Raw genomic sequence first — 23,408 nt, forward strand, 5'->3', positions numbered from 1 at the left:
AAGTACCTAAAAACGTTAAAGTAGTTTAATAAACAAAACATATTCAAGTAATTTTACTTTTTCTTACTTGTATTTTTAGAAATAATTATAGAGTATTAATATATATATATATATATATATATATATATATAAAATTAAAAAATTTTACTTATTATTATATATATTTTAAATTTACTTTACTTAATGTTATACGTGCTTTAAATATTATTTTAGTATTATTCTTTTTATTTATTTTATCCTATTTAGAAGTAACGGTTTATATTAAAATATTATCTGACGTAATAGCTATTTTATTAAATATTCCGTCAAACAAGTAATACACTTTATTAATTTTCAATTTTATTCCCCGAATGCAAAACACTCGAATGAGGTCTGAATACCTCGATGCACTGATTTACACGGTGATAGGAAACGACCGATCAATAACGAGCGCAAAAATTGTTTCTGCCAACTAATACATGCATACATGAGATGGTGTGTTCGCGGCCCAAGTAATTAATTCATGGACGCGAGATAAAAATGGTTTATTAAATGCCACCCCGAATGATTTGTCGCTGGCATTCGGCCCGAGAACTTCGGTTGATGCGGTTAACGCGATGAACTGACTGAATTGTTGCAAGTCCCGTATTAAATTACACAGCATGGCGAGAAAATAGACAAATTGAGAGAGAAATGGCTTATTTTATTTTGACCGCGGGTCGAATTGCATTAGGTATAATAATACCTATCTCGCAATTTTTAACACGGCTTGTAAACTGGTAACCTAATACAGATTACATTATTACAATACACTGATTAAGTTACAAGCAAATTGCGACGTGCTAAAAAAAACAATTTTATCAATTTTTATTATTTCCATAACTAGTTTTATTTTTTCAGCGCAAATCTGATTATAATTTGTACAAATTCAAATAGAAATTCGATCGAGTTATGTGAATTTTCATCATTGCACTATTATTTAATATTAAAGCACATTTAATTATCATTAGGATTTATTATAAATTAATAATTTCATTATTTAGCTACATAATATTTTATTAAATTATAATCTCTATAGTCAGGGATGCGTTATTTGTAACGCCATTACCATTATCATTGTTTTTTTTTGTAATGATTTTTTTTATAATCCTTATTTTCTTCTGTTGTAATTGATGTTATCGTTACAACAGAAGAAAATTTTTACATTAACAGTTGAATTCAGCTGTTATTTTTATCGATACTTAAATCTCTAATTAACTGTTCGATATAATAATTATAATGTTCGATATAATAATTATACTGTACGGATTTTAAATTATGAACGAGATTCAATTTGATTTCTTTAGATTCTTTATCACTGAAAATAAATCCATACTGAAATTGCTCACGTCATGTTTTTGAGAAAATTAAACTTAAAAATATCGAAAATGGCATTTTTTGATACTTCTGAGTTAAAATATCTCAGTAATGTAATGTGATAAAACAATTTTATTTACGGATATTCAGCAACAAAAATTCTCTAAGTGTCATCTGCTTTTATTGGTTGCATTATACAAGAAACAACAGTTACAATGAGAAGAAAGAAACTTAATCCGTACATATAATTCTTTGAGGACAATTTAAATCATCTGCACGTAATGGTTTGTGAGATCGTTGATTATGATTATCTAAAATCAAAATTATTACATATAATTTGTTTAACAATTATTGTTTAAACAAATTAATAAAAATTTAATTTGAATGAAAATAATAACACTATTGGATTCTACTGAAAAAATTTTCATATAAGTAATGCATTACTTTTTCATTTGTTATAAAAAAAAAACGACAAGTGAAATGATTATTAAAATTACATGAGCAATCCTCAAAGAGGATTATATTTATCTAAAAATGAATTTAAGTTCCCTTTTTTTTATTATGGTTGTTTCTTTTTGCTTAAAACGGCTAATAAGATAGATGACTTTTAGATTTTTGTTGCTGAAAATGAATTCATAAATAAAATTGCTCTATCATGTTACGTTTCCGAAATAATTTAGCTCAAATGCAAACCCAAATGCAAAACCAAAAAATGCAATTTCCGACAACTTTCAAGTTCAATTTTCTTAAAAATGTGACGTAATAGAGCAATTTAATTTACAGATTTGTATTTAGCAACAAAAAATCTGTAACTCACTAATTGATCATAAACTCCTATTCGTGAAAAAAAAGTTTAAATTTGATAGTGTTATTTTCATATTTATTCAATACATTATTATTTTATTAGAACATTCTCAATAACGATATTGTTTATAAAAACAATGTTTAATAAAAATTTTTAATAACTTCTACGCGTGTTTGTAGATCTAAATTTCTAAAGATAAACATACATTAAAAAATAAAAACAATATAAAAAAATTACAAAAAAAGCTTATTAAATAAATATAACATATATTTAAATATATGCTCGCTGTATAGAAAGTTCCGAATTTCAAGTTTCAATATTGATTGTTACAATTAATATTTATTATTAAATAATGTCATTTTTTAATCTAATATTTTATTTTAACATTAAATAAAAATGTAACGAAAAAAATAACGAATCGTTATTTTTTAAATAATGATAAAAAATAAAGAATGAAAATTCGATAGCAATCTAGTGACTTCTGTATAATATATAGAAGTCTGTGGTTTAATGTGTAATTAATCATTGTTACAGTCATAAAAAATTACGACATCATTTTCAAATTGTTATTATAAAAAATAATTATAAAAATAATGGAAAAGTAACTCTTTTATTCCCTGATATAAATTTCCTAGATATAAAAAAATTTATTTATATCGTATATGTGTGTATATATATATTTTCCAAATTTTCCAAAATATTAATATATAATCTAGATTATCACTTTTTTTTGCTGTAGAAGAGCCATCCTGACAAATCCCGACCTGCTGGCGAGCACACCTTGGTACCGATTGTTCGAGAATGACTTCTGGGGAACACCGCTGACGGAACGTGGCTCACATGGAAGCTATCGACCGCTCTGTGTGGCCACCTTTCGTCTGAACCATTTTCTAGGTGGTCTCGAACCCTGGGGCTACCATCTGGTGAACGTGGCATTACACGCCGCCTGTACCGTTCTCGTGGTCAAGGTCGCCAGAAAGGTGAGTGTTTGTTTCCGCAATCTCTAAGATATTATCTCGCGAAGCAAAATAAACGAATTATGCGATTACATCACGATGGAATAAAAAGATTTCATTACGTCAAACAAGAAAATGATTATATCAACTAATTGTAAGAGAAGCGCCAAGCACGATTAAAATTAGATGTTGGAATAATATTTCTATATGTATTTTAAATACATTTGTTTTAGATATATATGACTACGCGTCGATTATTTTCGGACTTATAATATAATCAATTATGAAATAATAATTTTGTAAATTAAATTTATTGTCGGTTTAAGATGCTGCTAGCTCTTAATCTTAAACCTGTGAAAAAACTTTTATTCCGAAAAACATTATATATACTTCAGCCAGAATAGAAAATTGATAAGAAAATGATAGTATCGTAACATACATAACAAATAGCATACTCTCTAATGCTGATTCTACAATAATGAGTCGGTAGTCGTAAGTTTCATCGGAAGTTGACCAATAGTCAACTTGTACGACTAACGCTTAGACAACTTCACTGATTAAGACTAAGACTTCCTATTGACTCATTGTAGAATCAGCACTAAATTAAATCAGTGTATTCTTACTGACTTCCGTGTTATACTTAGAATCATTATACACTGATACATCATCAACGAATATTTATTTTTAGAGATTATGATTTCTGCAGATTCACTTGTAAAGAATTCTAATCCCTCAAAGTGAAGAGTATATTATTACTAAAAGACAATAAATATTTGCTAATGATTACATCAGTTATAAGTGTGGCACTGAAATCATTGATTCACTTTTAGAGAATATGGATTTACGCTAAGATAGAAATAAACTAACGATGACACCTGTAGAACGCATATCACATAGATTTGATAATATTCAATGATATATCTAGTAATGTAGTGGTAGTGTTATAAAAAAAATAAAATCCTAAAAGTTCCTCCAGTGCTGAAATATTCCTCTTTTAATTCATCAGAGTTGCCAATGGGTTGGATCTGTGGGACCAAATATATTCTTTACACCTGCAAATTTTAATTATTGTTATTAAAATAAATTTAGTATTCATAATTTTTTATTTTAGTTATGTCATTTTGATCTCTTCAAATTAATTAATGCTGTTTAATAAAAAATTGAATGGCTCTCCGGTATCGGTATTATAGATTTTGACATCAGCTTCACAAGATCAATATATTGTATAAAAATATCATGAAAGATTGATGTATAGTTTGAAATCCATTTAGAATTCGTCAACACTCAACAAAAGTTAATTGCTAATTAATTTTATCTCTACGTCACTTTTGCTTTATTTCGTATAAATTGTCCTTGTTATTTGCCATTTAAGAAAACAATACCGACAATTAATCAAGATTTAGACATCTACTATCGGTAGACTTAATTCTTCTACCATCAATTATACCTTATTGCACGACACTAATTTGCACGATTTAATCGAGGGAGATTAAGAGGAACGCAATTCGCTTCGCAGTAAAAGTCGCGTTATGAATCCATCTAATTATTAAGTAATCATAGGTTCGTTTTATATCTGAAATAAAGCCGCTGAGATCCTTCTTATTTCATCTGTGTGGAAGCACATCTTTAAAGGATCGTCGACGGCAGAATTCAAATAACGAGGGAAAACCCGCTTAACTTTACTATAAGCCTGCTGCACAGTTTTAATTTTACGACGTCACTTCGTTTTAGTTAGCTTGAAATCCCTCTTATTCTGAAAAAGGCAATAGGGCACGGTCTTGAAAAGGAAGTGTAATGGCGATTCGGTGTAACTGTACGCAAATATCTCAAATAACAACTTCCGCATACATCGGAGAATCAAAAGAGCCGCAACAAGGTCCTATCATTCTAATGAGACTTTAATTTTACATTACCTCTTTCGATCATGTTTAACTTAACTTTAACTTGGCGAGTATTTAACTTTGATATGTTTTAATGACGCGTTAAGGAGTTATGCAAAGAACAATTTAATTATATATGCAATAAATTATGCCAAATTCAATTAAAACGTACTAATTTAAATCAATTTAATTATATATAAAAATATATAACAAGAAAAAAAAGCCTTTAATAATCAAAGTGAATCTTAAACGCTTAATAATACTACTGTGAATTTAAAGCATGAATTCGAAAAAAACCTGCAGAGAACACTGCAGAGAAATACTCATATTTATACTTATTACTAGACATGCTAAGGTTCTAGATACATATCAAAATAGCGCAATCCTTTTATTTGAGTCGAAATGCCGACAACTTTCCTATTGACTATTTCGATTACTATTTTGAAAGAACTATTTTCTAAATTTTAAATTAATAAAATTATCACAATTAAAAAAAATCATTTTTTGTTATTTTTTAATTTTTTAAGTATTACATGCTTTAAGAGTACTGAGTTTTTTTTCAATTGACGTATTTGACAATAATATCGATGTAATATTTGATATTCAGATTAACGAGCAATATTTTTACAAGTATTTGCTTTGCAATGACAAATTGTTAGCGTGATTTTCCAATTTGTGTCATGTGAATTTGTCTTTTTGCGAATATGTTAAATGTTTCGTAGCTACTGTCACATTTCGTATCGTACATTTCGTTGATACATACATCAAAAGCACAGAAAGCACTTCCTTATTATCATATTGAATTCCCAATAATATGATAATAATAATTGTAATACCATAGTTCTAATAATGGTTGTAATTGGTAATACCAATTTTATTAGATTGTATTATTTCACGCGAAATAATTCCCTCAGTTAAGAATGAACGTGTGGCCAAATACCTACTGATACGTGATTGGATATAATACAAGTACTTAACACATTTCTTGGAATCATGAAAATAAGCAATAATATCCAAGTTGCGTACCGTTTTATAAGTTCATTAGCAACTCAAATCGTTTTAGCGCGTTATTATGAGCGTGAGGAAATGGCAAGTACGAGGAACCGCGTTAATTTAATACACACAGCACTTTCTCGTGTAATGAAACTGTCGCGCTAATTAACTGCGTCTAAGTGTATTAATGAAAGTACTTCTCGTACTTCGAGAACAGCGTTTTGAGTTATGCATGCTGTTAATATCTTCGGTAAAACGCTTCGCCGCGAGATGTTTCCTTGGTCTCGATTCCGATCGGTTTTCCTTCTGAGCCATTTCGTCGCCATCTTCGATTTTCTGTTAGCGCATTGAAAAAATATACGACATTTATACAATTTCCCTGCTCGAAATTCCGTCCGTCTCACCGTATCCCTCTATCCCCCTTATTGCAAATGTGCATTGGATCGTATAATTTTCGAATAACCCTCGTCAATGGCTGCTACTGACGATTACCAAGCGTCGTGCATAAAACTGTGAATTGTATTCCTCCACATATTGTATTCCTTACATATTTGATATTTCTTTTCATATTTTGATCCAAATATTTATCCATATTTTCTGATTCTCTCTTTTATTATGAATAAATGATTGTCGTTGTCACACAGTGAATATTTTGCATTTGTGTTCAAATCGATCTTTGACAAAATTTTTTAGTTAAATTTTTAATTTAAGTGTTGTGATTGTGATTGGGTTATTTGAATATTTAAATTGATGAGTGTTAAATTGATATTCAATATTTCTCGATATTGAAATAATACAATTTATGAGTAAGTGAACAAATAACACACATACACATGTATAGATATAATTTTTTCTAAAATCTAAATTCTAAGAAATAAATAATAAAATAGATTATATATGAGTATAAGATATGTTAATTTAACATATTATGAATGTTAATTTTATTAAAGAAATTTAGGATAAAAGCAGGAAATATGGAATAGCATTTTTTAATTACCATTGTTCCGATATAAATGCATATAAAGACTTTAAATTTACACGGAACTTTTGAGGAATATGTTCAGCAACAACATCTAATAAATGAAAGTCCAAAATTCAAGTCCAACATCAATATTATCGATTATTCTTTTCATTTTCGATTGTGATTGAAGGCTTACTACTCTATCATGTTTGTGAGGTAATGAAATAAATGAATTGTTACAAAAAGAAGAGATAATTGCTTTTTAAAAATGATATGTAATTGGCAAATTGCACAAATTTTGTTACCGAAACCAATATAAAAACAGGCAAAGTTCTTTGACACATTAATTCATGTTAATTATTTCTTACAACAAAATAGATTGTAACTAATATTATAACATTCTCCATAAAAATCTTACAAGTTTTAGAGAAGTCGACGTGTTATAAGATTCAAATTTTGAATAGACATTATTATTATCGTTATCATTGTTAGCCATTAGTATTATTGGCCATTTGTCCAATAGGCAATTAAATCGAAACTCGGATCAAGCAATCCTCATGGCGGAATAGTAGAGTCAATTAACGTTGGAGTTAATTTGCCCCACTCCCGTCGAAGGATCGCCACGCGAGACGTTTACATGTGTACCTTACTAGATATCCGCAATTACACTCCGCAGGTCCTACCAGGAAGGAGCAATCTCGCGCACGCGATCACAGGTTTCCTGTTTGCGGTTCATCCCATTCACAGTGAAGCTGTGGCTGGTATAGTCGGACGTGCCGACCTTCTTGCCTGTTTCCTGACCTTGACATCTTTCCTGACGTATTCAGCCCATTGTAATCGTACGAGACCGTCGTTTCCTTTGCTGCTGGCCCTAGTGTCGTCGACGTTGGCTACCCTTGCCAAGGAAACGGGCATATCGTCCTTGGCTCTCTGTCTTCTGTGGGAGCTCTGTCGTGGCGAGCCAAGTCGAAAGGTAAGTAGCGCGATATTATCTAGTTTATCATTTTATATATCAGTATCGAGTATTATAGATGTCAAATTAGATATTTAGAACAAGAAATGAAAATAACTCGAGGTTAATTTTAAATATAAAATTGTCTCTAGAAAAAGTTTAAAATTTTGTTCACTCTTCTTTTGAATCTTTTTAATATTCATTCTTTTGAATCTTTTTATTATTCATCTTCTGAGACATATACACCGCAGACAGTAAAAACATTTTGTTGTGCTTATGTTAAAATCAATTCTAATTAAAATTTTTATGTTGAATTTTTAACATATTTGAGTGTTAACATAATGTCATTGTGTTATTTGAACAGTTTGTATTAAATTAATATTCAAAATTTATTGTTAGTGTTAAAATGACATAATTTATAGGTAGAGTCCGAATTAAAGTTCTGACATCGAGTTAACCATAGCTAGCTCTCCCCATTACACCTCATCCCCCACCGCCCGCGCCATGGCGCCATTGGCGCGTCGCTCCATCGCTCGCCATAACTTCGAGCGAGTGGCAGTGCAGTAGGGAGAATCGTGAGAAACGAGCTACGATCAACTCGAATTGGTATATCGGTCGGCGTAATAATCCGAGTTCTATTTATAAGTAAAATATAATGTAGTTTTAAATGCAAATTTCATTTATAATATGTTAAATTAACATGTACATTTTATTCATTTAATTTGAAATTTACGTTTTAAAGCTACATTATTTTCATTTTGTGATACATAGTGTACACGTAACATAAAAATAATGTAGTTTTAAAACGTAAATTCCAAAATAAATGAATAAAATGTACATGTTAATTAATTTAACATATTATAAATGTTAATTTTACTGAAGAAATATGCTTCCCCAATTTGTTTCCAAATTGCATCAAAGTGTTACATTGTGTTACATATTATTTATTTTTTAATATATTCGTCTTGCGTACTTGCGTAGAATTAATACAATAATTTAGATGAATCGTTTGGTGAAATGTGAAAACATTTGTTAACGTAAATTTTCGAATTGCACAGATTATCGCCATATAAATATACACAGTCTCGTATATTAGTATGGCAATAATCTGCACAGGTGAAAAATTTACGTTAACATGCTGACGTATTAATAAATAAAAATAAATATTAAGAAAGTTTTATATATATTCTTTGCTCGCGATAGTGATAATGATATAATGTAAACACTCTTAATATATAATTGCACATATGAGATATGAAGTATAAGTACGCAAAGTTAAGAGTATTCAGAAAATGTAGTATTGATAAAGATATCTTTAGCTACATGAAACCGGAAACTTGATGTCTTCGCTTTGATAAAACTGATACTGGCACAAGATTTCGCGAATCGATATCAGTTTGCAGACGCGCCGCACGATTTCCGCGATTGCCACGCGCGAGAACACCGCGTCGTCGTTTATCCGCGCGTCTTGTTTCGTGAAGCGTGAAAGTTTCGACAGGGAAACAAGGCGGAAGACAGGCAGAACCCGCGTGCGCGCGTACGGATTCGGGGAAGCGTGTAACCGATAACGCAGTGCCGTTGCAATGCGCTGCATCTTGTCTGCATTCTGGCGAAGACAGCAAACTGATGCACACACGGTAAACCACCTTTTCTCTAGCCTCCACATTTAGGCGCCTACTGTCGTCACTCACATTCCCCCATCTCCTCTACCCTTCGCAATCTCCAAAACCTCGTTCGCCATCTCCTTTTGCGCACGATGCATCTGGATGCGCTGGATGCACCGGACGCCTCGCGTGATGCATGACGTGCACCCATCTCTTTCCCTACCCTAACCGCGATTGGAGGGGTGCCAAGAGGATCGTTCGCATTTTCCGACGTCCTTCCGAACGCCTCTGAGCCTCACAACTTTTTCGTTCTTTCCGTTTGCTTCCCTTTTCCTCCATTTATATTTCTCTTCTTATATTTCTTATATTTCTCTCTCATCTTCATGTTCGCGTCATCGACAGCATCTCTCTACAGCTCCCTCCCCCTCTCTTCTCCCATCGTTTCTCGAAAGAAATTAGATTTTTAACACAAAGTTTCAAATTGTATATTTCTTACATCGAGAATAGCAATTTTAATAAATTTTTATAAATCTTTGTAATTTTTTAATTATACAAAATTCAATATGACATACAATACATAATTTTTAAAGGAAAACTGTGATTTTTTTCATACAAATGACAAGATCCAGGACAGAAATACTTCACCGTTCGGAAACGAAAACATCATCGACGTTAGCAATGATACTTACGCTTTCTCGATTACTGTTCGCTTTGTCCAACCATGCAGAAATATGCATGAAATAGAAGCTGCATCGGAATCCGGAGAGACAAACGAGACGTGACGTTCGGCAGATGAGAACTAGAAGCGGGATAGACGCGGAAAGCGCGCGAAGAGCGGAAAGCGGAAATTTATTAAGTTACGATCGAACTGTCCGGAACGATCGCGAAGTAATTGGAAAAAATCTGGTTTTCAGATTATCGATTCAGCAAGAGTATCGAACAGCCGATTAGATATCTCCTCGTGAAATATCGCCGGAACGTTAAATCCGGCTCCGTGACATTTGTTTCCTTTTGGATGCTTCGTTGGCCGTTTTATCGGAAATAAAACAATATCGTCGCGGAACAGAAAATCCACGATAAGTGATGGAATTACGACAATTATGGCGGAACCTAATCTAAGCTAATTCCAGTATATATCCAAATGAGAGAACGTATTTGGATATGTTGAGTTGAAACATTTGGAATTTAAATGCATAAACGATAACGTTTTTTTTAAGAAATAAAAGTTTTAACAGCGACGTTTAAATTTAATAAAAGCCAATGACGAGTTTATCACATTTTACGTATAAATTACACAAACATTCTTTCATAGATTGATTTACATCAATTCGAAATAAATAGCAGAATAATAAAAGATGAGAATAATAAAAGATTTTTTATCGGAAATTTTTCAGACATTTATTTATTTAAGAATGCTATCATTTATAGCGTGCAGTTGCTTAAAAAGAAATATGTTGGGTATTGGAAAATATATCATTTTTTAAATAGGTAATTATGTGTTTTCTTTATATCAATTGATTTGCATCATTCTTATTCTGTGCATAAAAGTGTTAACTCTCCAACGGCACACGTCCATCATTCGTATCGTATCATTTCTAAATTTTTATTTCTTATATACTTACGTAATTTTTATTTTTCCAAACTTTTTTCCAATGTCTACATAATAGAATAATTAATTAAAAACCTAAAAGAATAGCGTAAATTTTTATAGAATATTTATAGAACATTTTAAGGGTATATTAGAGTCAATTAGAATATCATCAGTTATTTTAATAAGTAGTATATATTTTTAATCTGTGCTCTGATAGAAATGTATTGAAATGTATTATAAAATAAATGATAAAAGTCTCAGTTTTTTCATACAAGTACTTTATTTATTTAAGATTATTTATGTAAAGTTACATTGTGATGTTATGAACACAACTTTTATATATATGTATATATAGTTTGTTTAAAATATAAATATATTAACGTATTTGTAAAAATGATTCCTTAAGATCTCAAAATGATGTCGGACACAAACGACTCATATATATGCTCTAAGGTGCTGAAAATAAATGTGCCGTTGCAGAGTTAACCTTTTATAATAGCTACTACACGCAGAATGGTATCTCTATGCTGAGCTCTACCGCAAGCTGCACAAAAACGATATTAAACACCGAAATATTTGATCCTTTTGACTATACATGTCATCACACTTATATTAAAATAAAATTACAATTGTTTATTTTTTCTTTTCTTTTAAATTAATAATTAATAATTAAATTTGTGCTTATATAAAGATCTAGAATATAAACATTTCGTCAGTAAAAATGTGAATTGTATGAAAAACTTGTATCATGTTAATTAAAAGTGATCTATTTCTTTGAACGTAAAATGTATCAATAACAATATTGAATCACATCTAATATCGATAGCGTATTCTATCGATCGATTTCGAAACACAATAAATAAATTATTGTAACATTTAATGCGCGTAATATTACACTGTCTTCGCGAAATATACAGAGTGCCTTATTGTATGTAATACGGATAATTGTCGCTGTCACAGAAAGTCTTTATAACAAAAGTTTTGGTCCGGAATTAGCGGTTACGGAGCCACTGGCGTCGAGCGGATACACAGCTCGTCGTAACCCGCTCGCATCGTCCGGAAAATTACATCTTACGGTTGTAACGAACTTGGCGGAAGTTTGTACGAAGCGCGACGTATCGTTCGTTTATTAAGGCGAGCTTTAAACTATTCACGGCCGTGCCTCAACAAATCTTCCCGTGTAGTGTCTCTTCTCTTTCGCGACGCTCGAACTCGCGGCGCAAGAAACTTCAGAATAATACAAAATTGGAATAGAGAAAGGAAGAAGAGTGAGTCGAACAGGGAAAGGGTAATGCGAAGTAATAAGGCGTACCGAACGCAACGTGCAGTAAAATGCGCGCGCGCGCGCGCGCGCGCGCGACACTGTCCTTAAACACGACGACGTGGCATTCAATTTCGCGTCAGCTAACTTTTTTAACGAACTTTGTGTGGCACACTTTGCGCCAGTTCTCATTCCAGTCGGAGATACGGAGACGAGTGTCTCGGCACAGTGAAGAGCGTAATCGTGCTTAACGTGAATTATAAATTCACCGCAAACTATTATTTCAGTCTGATCCGACTGTCTGTGTAACTTTCGAATCGCGTTTCCAGCCGCGGTTACTGCAGACGGAAATTTCATTAAGACTCTTCGCGCGAATTTCGTACAGTTTAATATAATCTAATAATGTAATCTAGAGAACGTGTTCCCTGAAATATTTTCCATTTTGTAAAAACCTTATAATGGCAAATTTCTGTTATCTAATGTATTACAAAAAATTATTTAAAAAATGCTTACATATTATTTTCCACATTAATTTACATTCCTGTCTATTATTTGTAAGTATATTTTCATGTCCCACATACTATGCCACTAATATGTCTATTATTTTCATATTTCCGTAATGCAAATGCAGTGTTGATAATATATTCACAGAAATGCAATTAGTTCGGCCAGACTGGCAAAGTTACTTCACTATAAATCAATGGACCACTTTAGTTACTTTCAGTCCGTCTTATGTCTCAGAATTAATAGGTTTATTACAAACAAATCTTTTGAAGATTCTTTTTGAATAATGAGATATTTGACTAATTGCATTATCTTTATATCCGTTTTTAAAGTTAATTTTTTAAAATAATTATATTTTAATTATTTAAGAAAATATACTTCTGGTTTTAGAAAAGATGTAATATTTGAAATCTGTTTTATGTACTTGATGCATATTTCTTCTTTAAAAAAAATTTTTTTTTTAAAGAAAGGATAATGTAATCTAAAGGGCATGCTCTCCCTGTAATATTTTCCATTTTGTACAATAAAATCTTTGTAATGACAAATCTCTATTATCTATTATCTAATACGTTACAAACAAATAAATACATTGATTATTATTAAATGATTAATATGTAATATTATTACTATTATTCAATACTTAAGTTCATTTTTTTAATTTTCCAAAATTGATGTCAAAATTTATAACACAGTTATTGATCCTGGAATTATAAGACTCATTTAATTTATATTAATTAAAAGGCATTTAATGTCAAAGAATTAAAATTACATAAAATGATATTATATATAAAAAAAAATGAATATGAATTATAATAAAAATATTTTATTAAGAAAATTATTAAGAATAATGTAAAGAGTGCAACAGAACTTAATTAGACTGATGGTCATTAAAATTGCAATATTATATTGCAATAGTGATAACGACTAAAAATCTGCTTATGAAATATTAGAGTAGTAACTGTTTGTATTATTGTTTATGACGAGAAAATCAGTAATCAGAAAGAGAGCCTTCATTTAATTTTTATTTTTTAATACTTTAATATTATTTTTTAATCTTTCCAAAAAATCTAAAAAAAAATGATGAATTTAACATTGAGAAAGTGTTATGACTAAAAATTTAATGTTACTCACTTAACAAGTTCTGTGCAGAAATGTGAGAAATATCATATTTTTAATTTTTAACATTATATTCGGTTATATTACAGTACGTAACAGTTCAATCAGGTAATTAAATTAATATTATTTTCGTTTTACGATTTCGTTAAAAGCGGATATTTTCAAAAGAAAGAACCTATTTTGCCATTCTTCAATAACATTTGTTTATTGCAAATGAAGAGCATCGCGAAGCGTTCTCCCTCCGCATTTCGACAACATGAGCATTATATAGTGAGATCTATCTTATTCATTGATTCATCGAACAAACTATTTTCTCCTTTCCATCCGATCGAAATTACTTTCCGGTCGGCTGGAATGTCGCGTTCGCCGAGGCAAACATCGCTGCAACAAGACTTTCATACTTCCAATTCCCCTTTTCTCTTTCTGCTTATTCATGAGAAAAAAAGATTACGAATGCATCATAACAATGTGGAGACAACATATAGCCGATGAACTGACAACAGGAATACCACGCGCTGTGTTATTACAGTATCATATTTCCCGAGATACATACCTTGCATTTCTACAATACTTTTTATTATTTCTGTATATGTATTATATGTACATATATCCGCAAGCAACACATGTGCCACGCTGATGCACGTGTGTCGCGATACAGAGTATGCGCTTGCATGCCATCTTGTAGTTACGTGTTTTAAATCTATGACGCCATTCTCTTTATTACGGCAAAAAAGTGTGTTGTAAGTCGAGTCGACCACGCATAAAAATCAGCAATCCATCTAGAAAAACTATTCATAATTTCTTATATCGTATTCTCCTGCAAGAAAAGTATGACATTTAAAAAAATTAACATAATTATCTGAAAGAGAGAGAGAGAGAAAGAGAGAGAGAGGGGGGAGGGGAGAGGAAATTGCGTATTTTAAAATTAATTATTATTTATTACAGCAGTTATTTTAGAGCTAACCATAATCGCTTGTTTCATGTTATCTAAAATAGATATTCGATTTTGTTATAATGTTATTATATATTACCTCTAAAAATTACTTCCTATTTTAGTGTTATTTTTTTTCTTCAGCTTAATTTACATAAGAGAAAAACACGCAAAACACGAGTCGCAGATCGCAAGCTTGTTGCGTCAACCAATCTCGAAGCGTCACTTTTAAAATTGACGCATCGGATTGGCTGACGCAACTCGCGTTCTTATGTAGAGCGGGCTTTATGTAATTCTTCTTTAGAAAGGATTTGTTTTCAACTTGTATCACTTTTCTTGATTAAAAGCGGATATATTTAGAATACAATTCATACACAATGAAATTCGAAAGTCGAAAAATTTATGTCATTTTTCTTACGGGGAATATGTATAGTTTGTGTGTTTATCATTATCCAGATGGCAAACTGCTATATAAGTGTGTTAGTCATTTATTATGTTACACACTTTATGATCGATTTTTTTTTATCATTTTGTATTTTAGTTAAAATCTCTACAATAACTATTGAAATGTTTGATTTTAGCGGTTGCAGTTACCAACCAAAAAATTAAAAAGCTTCTTATAAAATATACCGTACCGACACCTGTCTGTACGTGCGACCTAAATTAACATTTGATCTAATTTAACCAAACTCCAAACCCAATGAACTATAAGTGTGTAATGCCATACCTGTCGATCGTTGAATTTCAGGGCAACTGCAGCGTGTTCACTCGGGGTCGTAGTGTCGGTATTCTGTCGGGCGGTCTCGCGCTGCTCGCGCTAGGTCGGCTTAAGCTTGCCGGCAGCAGACCGGAATTCGCGAGCGCGGACAATCCGACAGCGAGGCATCCGTCGCGACTAACGCGCAGTCTGACGTTCCTATATCTCCCGGCGGCCAGCGCGAGAATGTTACTGTGTCCGAGCACGCTCAGCTTCGACTGGTCGATGGACGCCGTGCCGCGCATAACGAGCCCATTCGATCTACGGAATCTTGAGTCTGTGTGTCTGTACGCCGTTCTAATTGGCGCGGCATTCTGGGCAGTTAGAGGTTTGCGACGACCATGCCGGGACTCGACGATAGGCCTATTTCAACAAACGTACCCACGATCGGCATCGTCCAGATGTCCCGTGTGCGCCGGCAGACGCATCGGCGGTTGCCATACGGACGGCTGTCGGGCGGCAAACAACAATAACAACAGTCCGTTCGGCGATTGTCATTGTGCCAAGAGACCAAACAGTAATGCTGGCGTGAATGGTGTTAACGTCGGCAGCCGACAAACAACGGCCACTGCCGTTGCCATCTCCCTGGGCTTCCTTGTATTTCCGTTCCTGCCGGCGAGCAATCTTTTCTTCTACGTGGGCTTCGTCATAGCCGAGAGGATACTGTACCTGCCCAGCGTGGGCGCCTGTTTAGCGGTCGGTGCCGCGGTATCCGGATGTTACCGAATAGCAAGAAGAAACGGGTCCAGAACACGTGGCAGAGCGGTGCTGTTAGGAACAGCGATTCTCATCGGCATGTTGTCAGCGAAAACACTCGTGAGAAATGCCGACTGGAGGGACGAGGAGAGCTTGTATAGATCCGCGCTGCACGTCAATCCTCCGAAAGGTAAGCGATCGCTTAATCGAAACTTAAAGCCGGAAACACAATGAAAAGCACAAAAAAGGTAATAAAAACAGAGAGTAAAAGATTTCAACTTATCAGAAAGCGTCCATTCTATTATATATATGATTTCTGATCTTGTAAGTTGAAATTCGGTTCTTCCTATTTCTATTGCCTGGCTTTTCATTGTGTTTCCAGCTTAAAGCTGAAAACACAATAGAAACAGGGAACAGACAATAACGAATCGCTTAATCAAAGCTCTTTGGGGTGTAAGTTCGATATATACATAATAGCGTAATATACATATACATGTATATTAGTGAAAATAGCAGATACATGTTATTTTGTAAATAATTCAAAGCTGTTTCTCGCATCCTTTTCCTGAGTTCCTAGAAGTGAGTTTATATTTGTGTATTTCTTATATATGATATACTGACAATGAGAGACATGCAATATTAAGTGATATGGAAAAGACAAATAACTTTTATCGTAACTGGGTGCGCTATGATAATTTTAATTAACTATTGTAAAACATATCAAACTTTACATAGAAATAACATCTATGGCATTTATTTTCCTGCATCATGCAATGAAACATTAAGGAAAATATGCATAGGAAAATATTAGTGACATGAGTGATGTAATTGAATTGTATCTATGGAATATATACTATAGAATATATATTATAGAATAGAATACCAGAAACAAAAGATAGAAAAATGCTATCCAGTCATACAACTGAATGAGTAGCGTGAAATGAGGTTGACTCGCCTTTCAATTAATATTCACACAATAAGCAATCATCTTCTTTTTACATGCAAAATTCTTCGTCAATAGCTGAATTATCATTATAGATACGCTGAGGATGACTTAACCAGAGTCGGAACGTATGGTGTAATGTAATTGTATAGAATTGATACAACGATTAATTGTTAGAATAAATTTTATTGCGCTTTAATTATCGCGCTGATTCCTTACAGCTTTGTTTTCACAGTCTATTTTATTACTAGTTTATGATTAATTGGATTTATAAGAGAGAGAGAGAGAGAGAGAGAGAGAGAGAGAGAACTAATCATCAATCGCTTGGCGAGTACGTTAACTGCTTTATCGGCTTGAACATGCTCGTTGTTGCAGCCCTAGATGCAAGATCCGTTTGTTCGTGTCTACTATGTATAAGATTAACTAACTAGAAATCGATATTTCGAAAATCAATAAGTGACAAAGGAAGATCAATTCCGGTCAACGGGTCTTTTAAAAAAAATAATAGAAAAATAATAGTTTCATCTGAGTTCTGTGCGACTATGTGACATTCGGTAGTGCAGTGACTTGATTTCTTTCATATTGGTATTCTAATAAAAATTTAATGTTTTCTAATTGAATGGTATCGGTTCTCTTTTGAGTGAATTGACACGTTTGAATATGAGCAGCAAATAGTTTCCTCATTTTAAACAACTCAAAAAATTAAGTTTATTAGTAAAGAGAAAAAAATCATTTCTCAACTTAATAAAAAATTATTGACTAATCGAACAATCAGTAAAAAGAATAGACTCTCAGGGCTGCCGCATACAAAATTCCGCAACAGTGACTGTAAGACGTAAACTTAAGCCGTTGAGGATATTGCTTTAGGTCTATGTCTAATCTAACGGAAATGGAAATAACAATAAATTTATCCATAACCTCGCAATTAAGTGAATTTCAACCAGTTAAAGTTGTCTTATGGTTAAGTTTATTGCTATTTCTATTTCGTTATAATGCATAGATCTAAAGCAGTATCCTGATTGAGTCATCGGCTTAAGTTCACGTCTTAAGGTTACTGTTATTTTATTAGAAATTTGGTCTGCGGCAGTCCTTACGACCATGGCACATGCCTTCCGTAACAGTAACCATAAGACCGTAAGAATCAGCTAACAACACAGAGAATTCTTTTGTATTCTTAATTCTAATTGGCTGATTCTTACGATACGTCTTATGATTACTATTATGGAAGGTGTGTGCCATGGCTTTTAGAAATATGATCAAATGTTATTTTTATCATTTTTGTATTCCGTTTCACAACTTTGAAAAATCACTCTTTCAAATTGTGATGATTTTACTATTTTACAAAATTATAATAAATCCGTATGTAATATATATAATAATTTATCAAAAGTGATATAACTTAAAATACAGGGTTGAAAATAACGCGTTACTTGTAACGCCGTTACTATTTTTGTTATTTTTTTTTCGATAACGATCGTTATATTTTTTTGTCTGGTAACGGCAACGTTGTTACCATCTTTAGTAACAGTAATGAAATCGACCGTTATTTTATCGTTATTTAAATCCCTTATTATCTTTACAATTATTCAATAAATCACATTACTTTTATGTAATTGTTAGATTTTATAATGGAAGTTTAAATATCGAAAAATGTTTTATACTTTATATACTTAGGCTGTATTTCGATATTTATTGCCAATACTGAAAATCTGTAGTATAGGTACATATAAGTAATGTGGATTACAATATAAATTTTCATTATTGGCAGTGAATATTGAAATGCACTCTTGATAACGATATTAATGTTTAAAAACAATATTTAATAAAACTTACGTTTTTAATAAAACTTACGTTTATAAATTACAATTTAATTTTCTAAAGATAAGCATATATTAAGAAATAAAAATGTTAATGTAAAGAATTATTAAAGATTTATTAGAGAGTTTAATATAAAGAAAAAAAAGCTCGCTGTAAGAGTGGCTTAGAATTTTAATATCGATATTTTCGATGATTAGTATTGATTATTAAATATATAATGTAATTTTTTAATTTAATATTTTACTTTCACATTATAAAAAAATAATGATAAAGTTACGAATCGTTACTTTTTAAATAATGTGTTATTCTTTTATAAAGTAAGGTTCCCAATCTTACCGAAATATCACCAACAGTTTCTATCTAGATCAGCCAAATAAAACTATTTCTTCTTCAAACTTTGATCACTAAAACTGTCTTAACTTTAAATGTTTCCTTTAGAAGACTCTACTTTTTATTTACAAAAACAATACAACTTAAATATATCATTCTTGTAGAAGATATTATGATCTCTCTTGAAAATCTTGAGAACGACGAGTGCTATTTGGCGGAGAGATTGTGAAGTTAAATTAGTTTACTTTTGATGATTAATAGAGTAATTTTGCTTAATTTATTCATAATAATAACTAGAAAATCTTTTTTTTTTTTAGTCATGTCACTTTTGAAGCAAGAAAACAAATGTATGTACATTCTTGACTTTTATCCTCCACATCCGGAGACACATGTATGTGTATATGTATACGTTAAGCAATAAACAAGAACAGAAGAAATGACGACAATGGAAGAAGAAATATTAATATGCATCTGACAGTTAGTTATCATTATTAAGTAGAATAGCTACTTAAAAACTCTTACTCTTTACTGAATAATGTATTTTTTTAACGACCTACACGCGATATACCGCCGCACGTATCATAGGTCCAACATCGTCTCAATATCTTATGAAGTATCGTCACCGCCAATGACATTTTTATCAACTATGACCATTCCGTTGTCGACTACGAGCTCTTAAATGCACGATATCTATGAGGACATCACTCTTTATACACGAAGAGTCGTAAAAAAAGGGAGAAGAACAACCGATGTCCCGTGCGTTACCGCCTCGTCGGACGGATTAAAGACATAAAGATAGTAAAACGTGCCGCGCGCGCGTTAATAATAAAAAGCCATTGCGCGTTGATCGAAGCCCGATAGGCGCGTCACCGCAGCAAAATATACGACCATGTAAAAGTGAAATTCCCTGCCAGCCGACGCGGCGTGGAGCCGACGCTGTATCGCGCGCTGTCTGTTTTCTCGTTACAACGCCGCGCCATACCAGGGCCATTGTAGCACCGACGGGCGTGTGTTATCCCGTCTGTTCATCTTGCACCTCGACGCGGGCAACTGTGCGCCTATATCATGTCCATAAAATCGGAAAGAAGACTACACGGTGTGCAACAAGAAAAAATCTAGAACTCATCTTTTTTTTGTTTCTACTGCGCTTTATTTTCCTCCTTTTTCCTTTTTCGCAATTTCTCGAGTCTTATACTCTTATATATTTTCCATGCGAGTTTACATATGTCTTGACTCGCAGATATATATACTTGCGTATGCAAAAAGTACTGATTTTATGTAGAGGTAGAATAAAAGAGAATTTTGTTGAAAACTTCTTTTTTAAAGTAATTTTAGCGTGAACTCTTAACAAACTGATTACAAAGTAAATTTGTCGGAGAGATTTGAATATATTGCATCCTTACTATATATTTTATAGTATATCTTGTAAAGATTAATTGTTTTTACCTAAAGAAGTATTCAAAGAGTGTTTTTATTGAAGAAATCAACTGAAAGTTCAGCTTTCATATCTTTAAATATAAGCTACACGTACCTATATATTGTACTTCTTATTTCCAATAATTTCACAAGTACATTGCAGAGATTATTCTCTGCGATTATTATATCTTTTAAATTATTCTTTATCGCGCGATTGCTTAACGCACTGAAAGATTAACTATTTCTCTCCTTCGCTTCTTCCAGCTCTGCATATCTCTCATATTTTTAATCTATCTGACGGAAACGTCTTATGCGCGCCAACATATACGCGCGTTAAGAGCATACGCGAGTTTCTCGTTTCTTCTCATCCGTCGGGTTTTCCCTTTAATGCACCCTTCTAATCCGTCCTGACCTTTTTTCACCTTTTATCCACTTTCATACGGCGCTTATCCTCTACGGTATACTTTTTCGTAATTATTTTAACTTACAGTCCCGCGAACGTAACTGCTCTGGCCGGCTTCTCTCTCACTGCACTGGCGAGAATTTTTGTTTCGTTTCTGTAACGCGTTTCATCCGCGCGATACAACGCGAGTATATTGCCAGAGAGACGCAACGAGTTCCTGCCGTATTAATTTGACCTCTTCCATGACTGTTGCCGCCTATATTCTCGCTGTTTTATATATATATATATCCAGTATATTGAAAGCAATTTCACAACGTTTTCCTATTTCGTATATTAAAAAGTGCCTTGAAAGTATAAACAGTATAACCTTTTTGCGAATAAATTTACAAGGGAAAAACAAATGGATATTTGGTTTTTTTAAACTCGATTCATAAAGCAGCGACCGTATAAGTTACTTTCTTCCTTCATATGCGTACTCTGGAACGCCATCCGTCTTTGCCACTTTTTATACTCTATTCGCCCCATTTACCTTCGTGATAATCTAACGATTGATTGCACGATTTAATCTACCGGACAGTAGTTCGTATTAATTATACCGCATCAGTTCAGCTGTATCTGTTCAATGTTATCGGTGGCATTGTTATTTTAAATTTTGAGATTACCTTACTTAATCTTTTATTATTTACTTGCACTCTTGCTCTTGGTTAATCTCGAGTATTTTAAAGTCAGATTTCGTCAGCTTTTGTTACGTAAACATTATATCAAAATAAAATTTTACAAAATTAACGTAGAAATCACTTATGATAACAGTTTTATATATATTACATGTATAAACATATGATTGGATTCTCATCATATTTGTTACAAGCCATTAAAATATTTTCGTTATTATACCGCTTTCTTACTTCAAAAATAGACAAACTTTGGCAAAAATTGTCACAAAAGGTATTTTTTTTAGAATTATGAAATAAAAATAACGAAAAAAAATATATATTATTTTATGTATTATGACATTTGATCACGTCAAAAAAATATATTTTTTACATCATTTGATATTATTTGATTAGTCAATAATAATTTTCCGTCAAGTTCAAAAAGTTCTTTTTCCTGGGAAACTTATAATTTTTTAAGTTGTTAGTTTTAAAATAAAAAAGTGATATTTTTGTTAAAAAAATTCATCTCAATTTCCTAATAATTATCAAAGTTTGACTGGGAAAATTCACTTCTGTATCTTTTCACATTTAAAAAATTAACAATCTCAAAGTTATTCATCTTAATTCTACAATCCAGCATTTGGTCTCGTGAGAGACGATTTCGTCTCTGCTCTCTTAGAATGTTTCCCATTCCCATCTAATTTTCGATCATTATTATTTTTTATGTCCCCGCCAAGGGGAACAAATGGACAAGTGCGAGAAGAGCAAGAGCGAGCAAGAGAATAGAGAGACGAGTGACGGGCGTAGACTCGTACTACTCGTACTACTCGTAGAGCGGACGGTCACGCGAGCTGACGCCGACACAACGCGCTACCACCGCATCACGGCGTGGCGCAAACAGCGACGTTGCAGCGCGTTTTAATTGCGCCGACAGAAATTGCGTGTTACCGTGTTAACAGGCTGCTCCGCTACGAGAAATAAATTTACATTTTGTTGGTTCAGAGGTCGCGCCGACGCGGACGCGCTCGCGTATTCGTCGGACGATGCATCCGTGCTCATTCTCACCCTTCCGCAGGCCCTCCTCTCCTTCCTGTTCAACAGCCTGCATCTCACAGCTGCGTACATTCTCCCCTTTGCATCACTGAGGCCACGGAGTCACTCTAGGTTGACGTCTACACGTTGATTTAACACGCGCATACATATATACATACATACATACATACATACATACATATATACATACATACATACATACATACATACATACATACATACATACATACATACATACATACATACATACATACATACATACATACATACATACATACATACATACATACATACATACATACATACATACATACATACATACATACATACATACATACATACATACATACATACATACATACATACATACATACATACATACATACATACATACATACATACATACATACATACATACATACATACATACATACATACATACATACATAC

At 32.6% G+C, this 23,408-nt stretch overlaps 1 protein-coding gene across 1 annotated transcript in view; it reads left to right on the forward strand.

Moving 5' to 3' along the window:
- LOC105621586 (transmembrane and TPR repeat-containing protein CG4341) overlaps positions 1-23,408 on the forward strand; it is a 211,074-nt gene that overhangs the window by 60,223 nt on the left and 127,443 nt on the right. The window contains exons 2-4 of the mRNA XM_012203055.1: positions 2,880-3,120; positions 7,607-7,903; positions 15,638-16,532. Of these exons, the coding sequence (XP_012058445.1) occupies positions 2,880-3,120; positions 7,607-7,903; positions 15,638-16,532 (1,433 nt within the window). The remainder of the gene's footprint in view (positions 1-2,879; positions 3,121-7,606; positions 7,904-15,637; positions 16,533-23,408) is intronic.

The sequence above is a fragment of the Atta cephalotes genome, assembly GCF_000143395.1.
Source record: "Atta cephalotes unplaced genomic scaffold scaffold00034, whole genome shotgun sequence".
Lineage (NCBI taxonomy): Eukaryota > Metazoa > Arthropoda > Insecta > Hymenoptera > Formicidae > Atta > Atta cephalotes.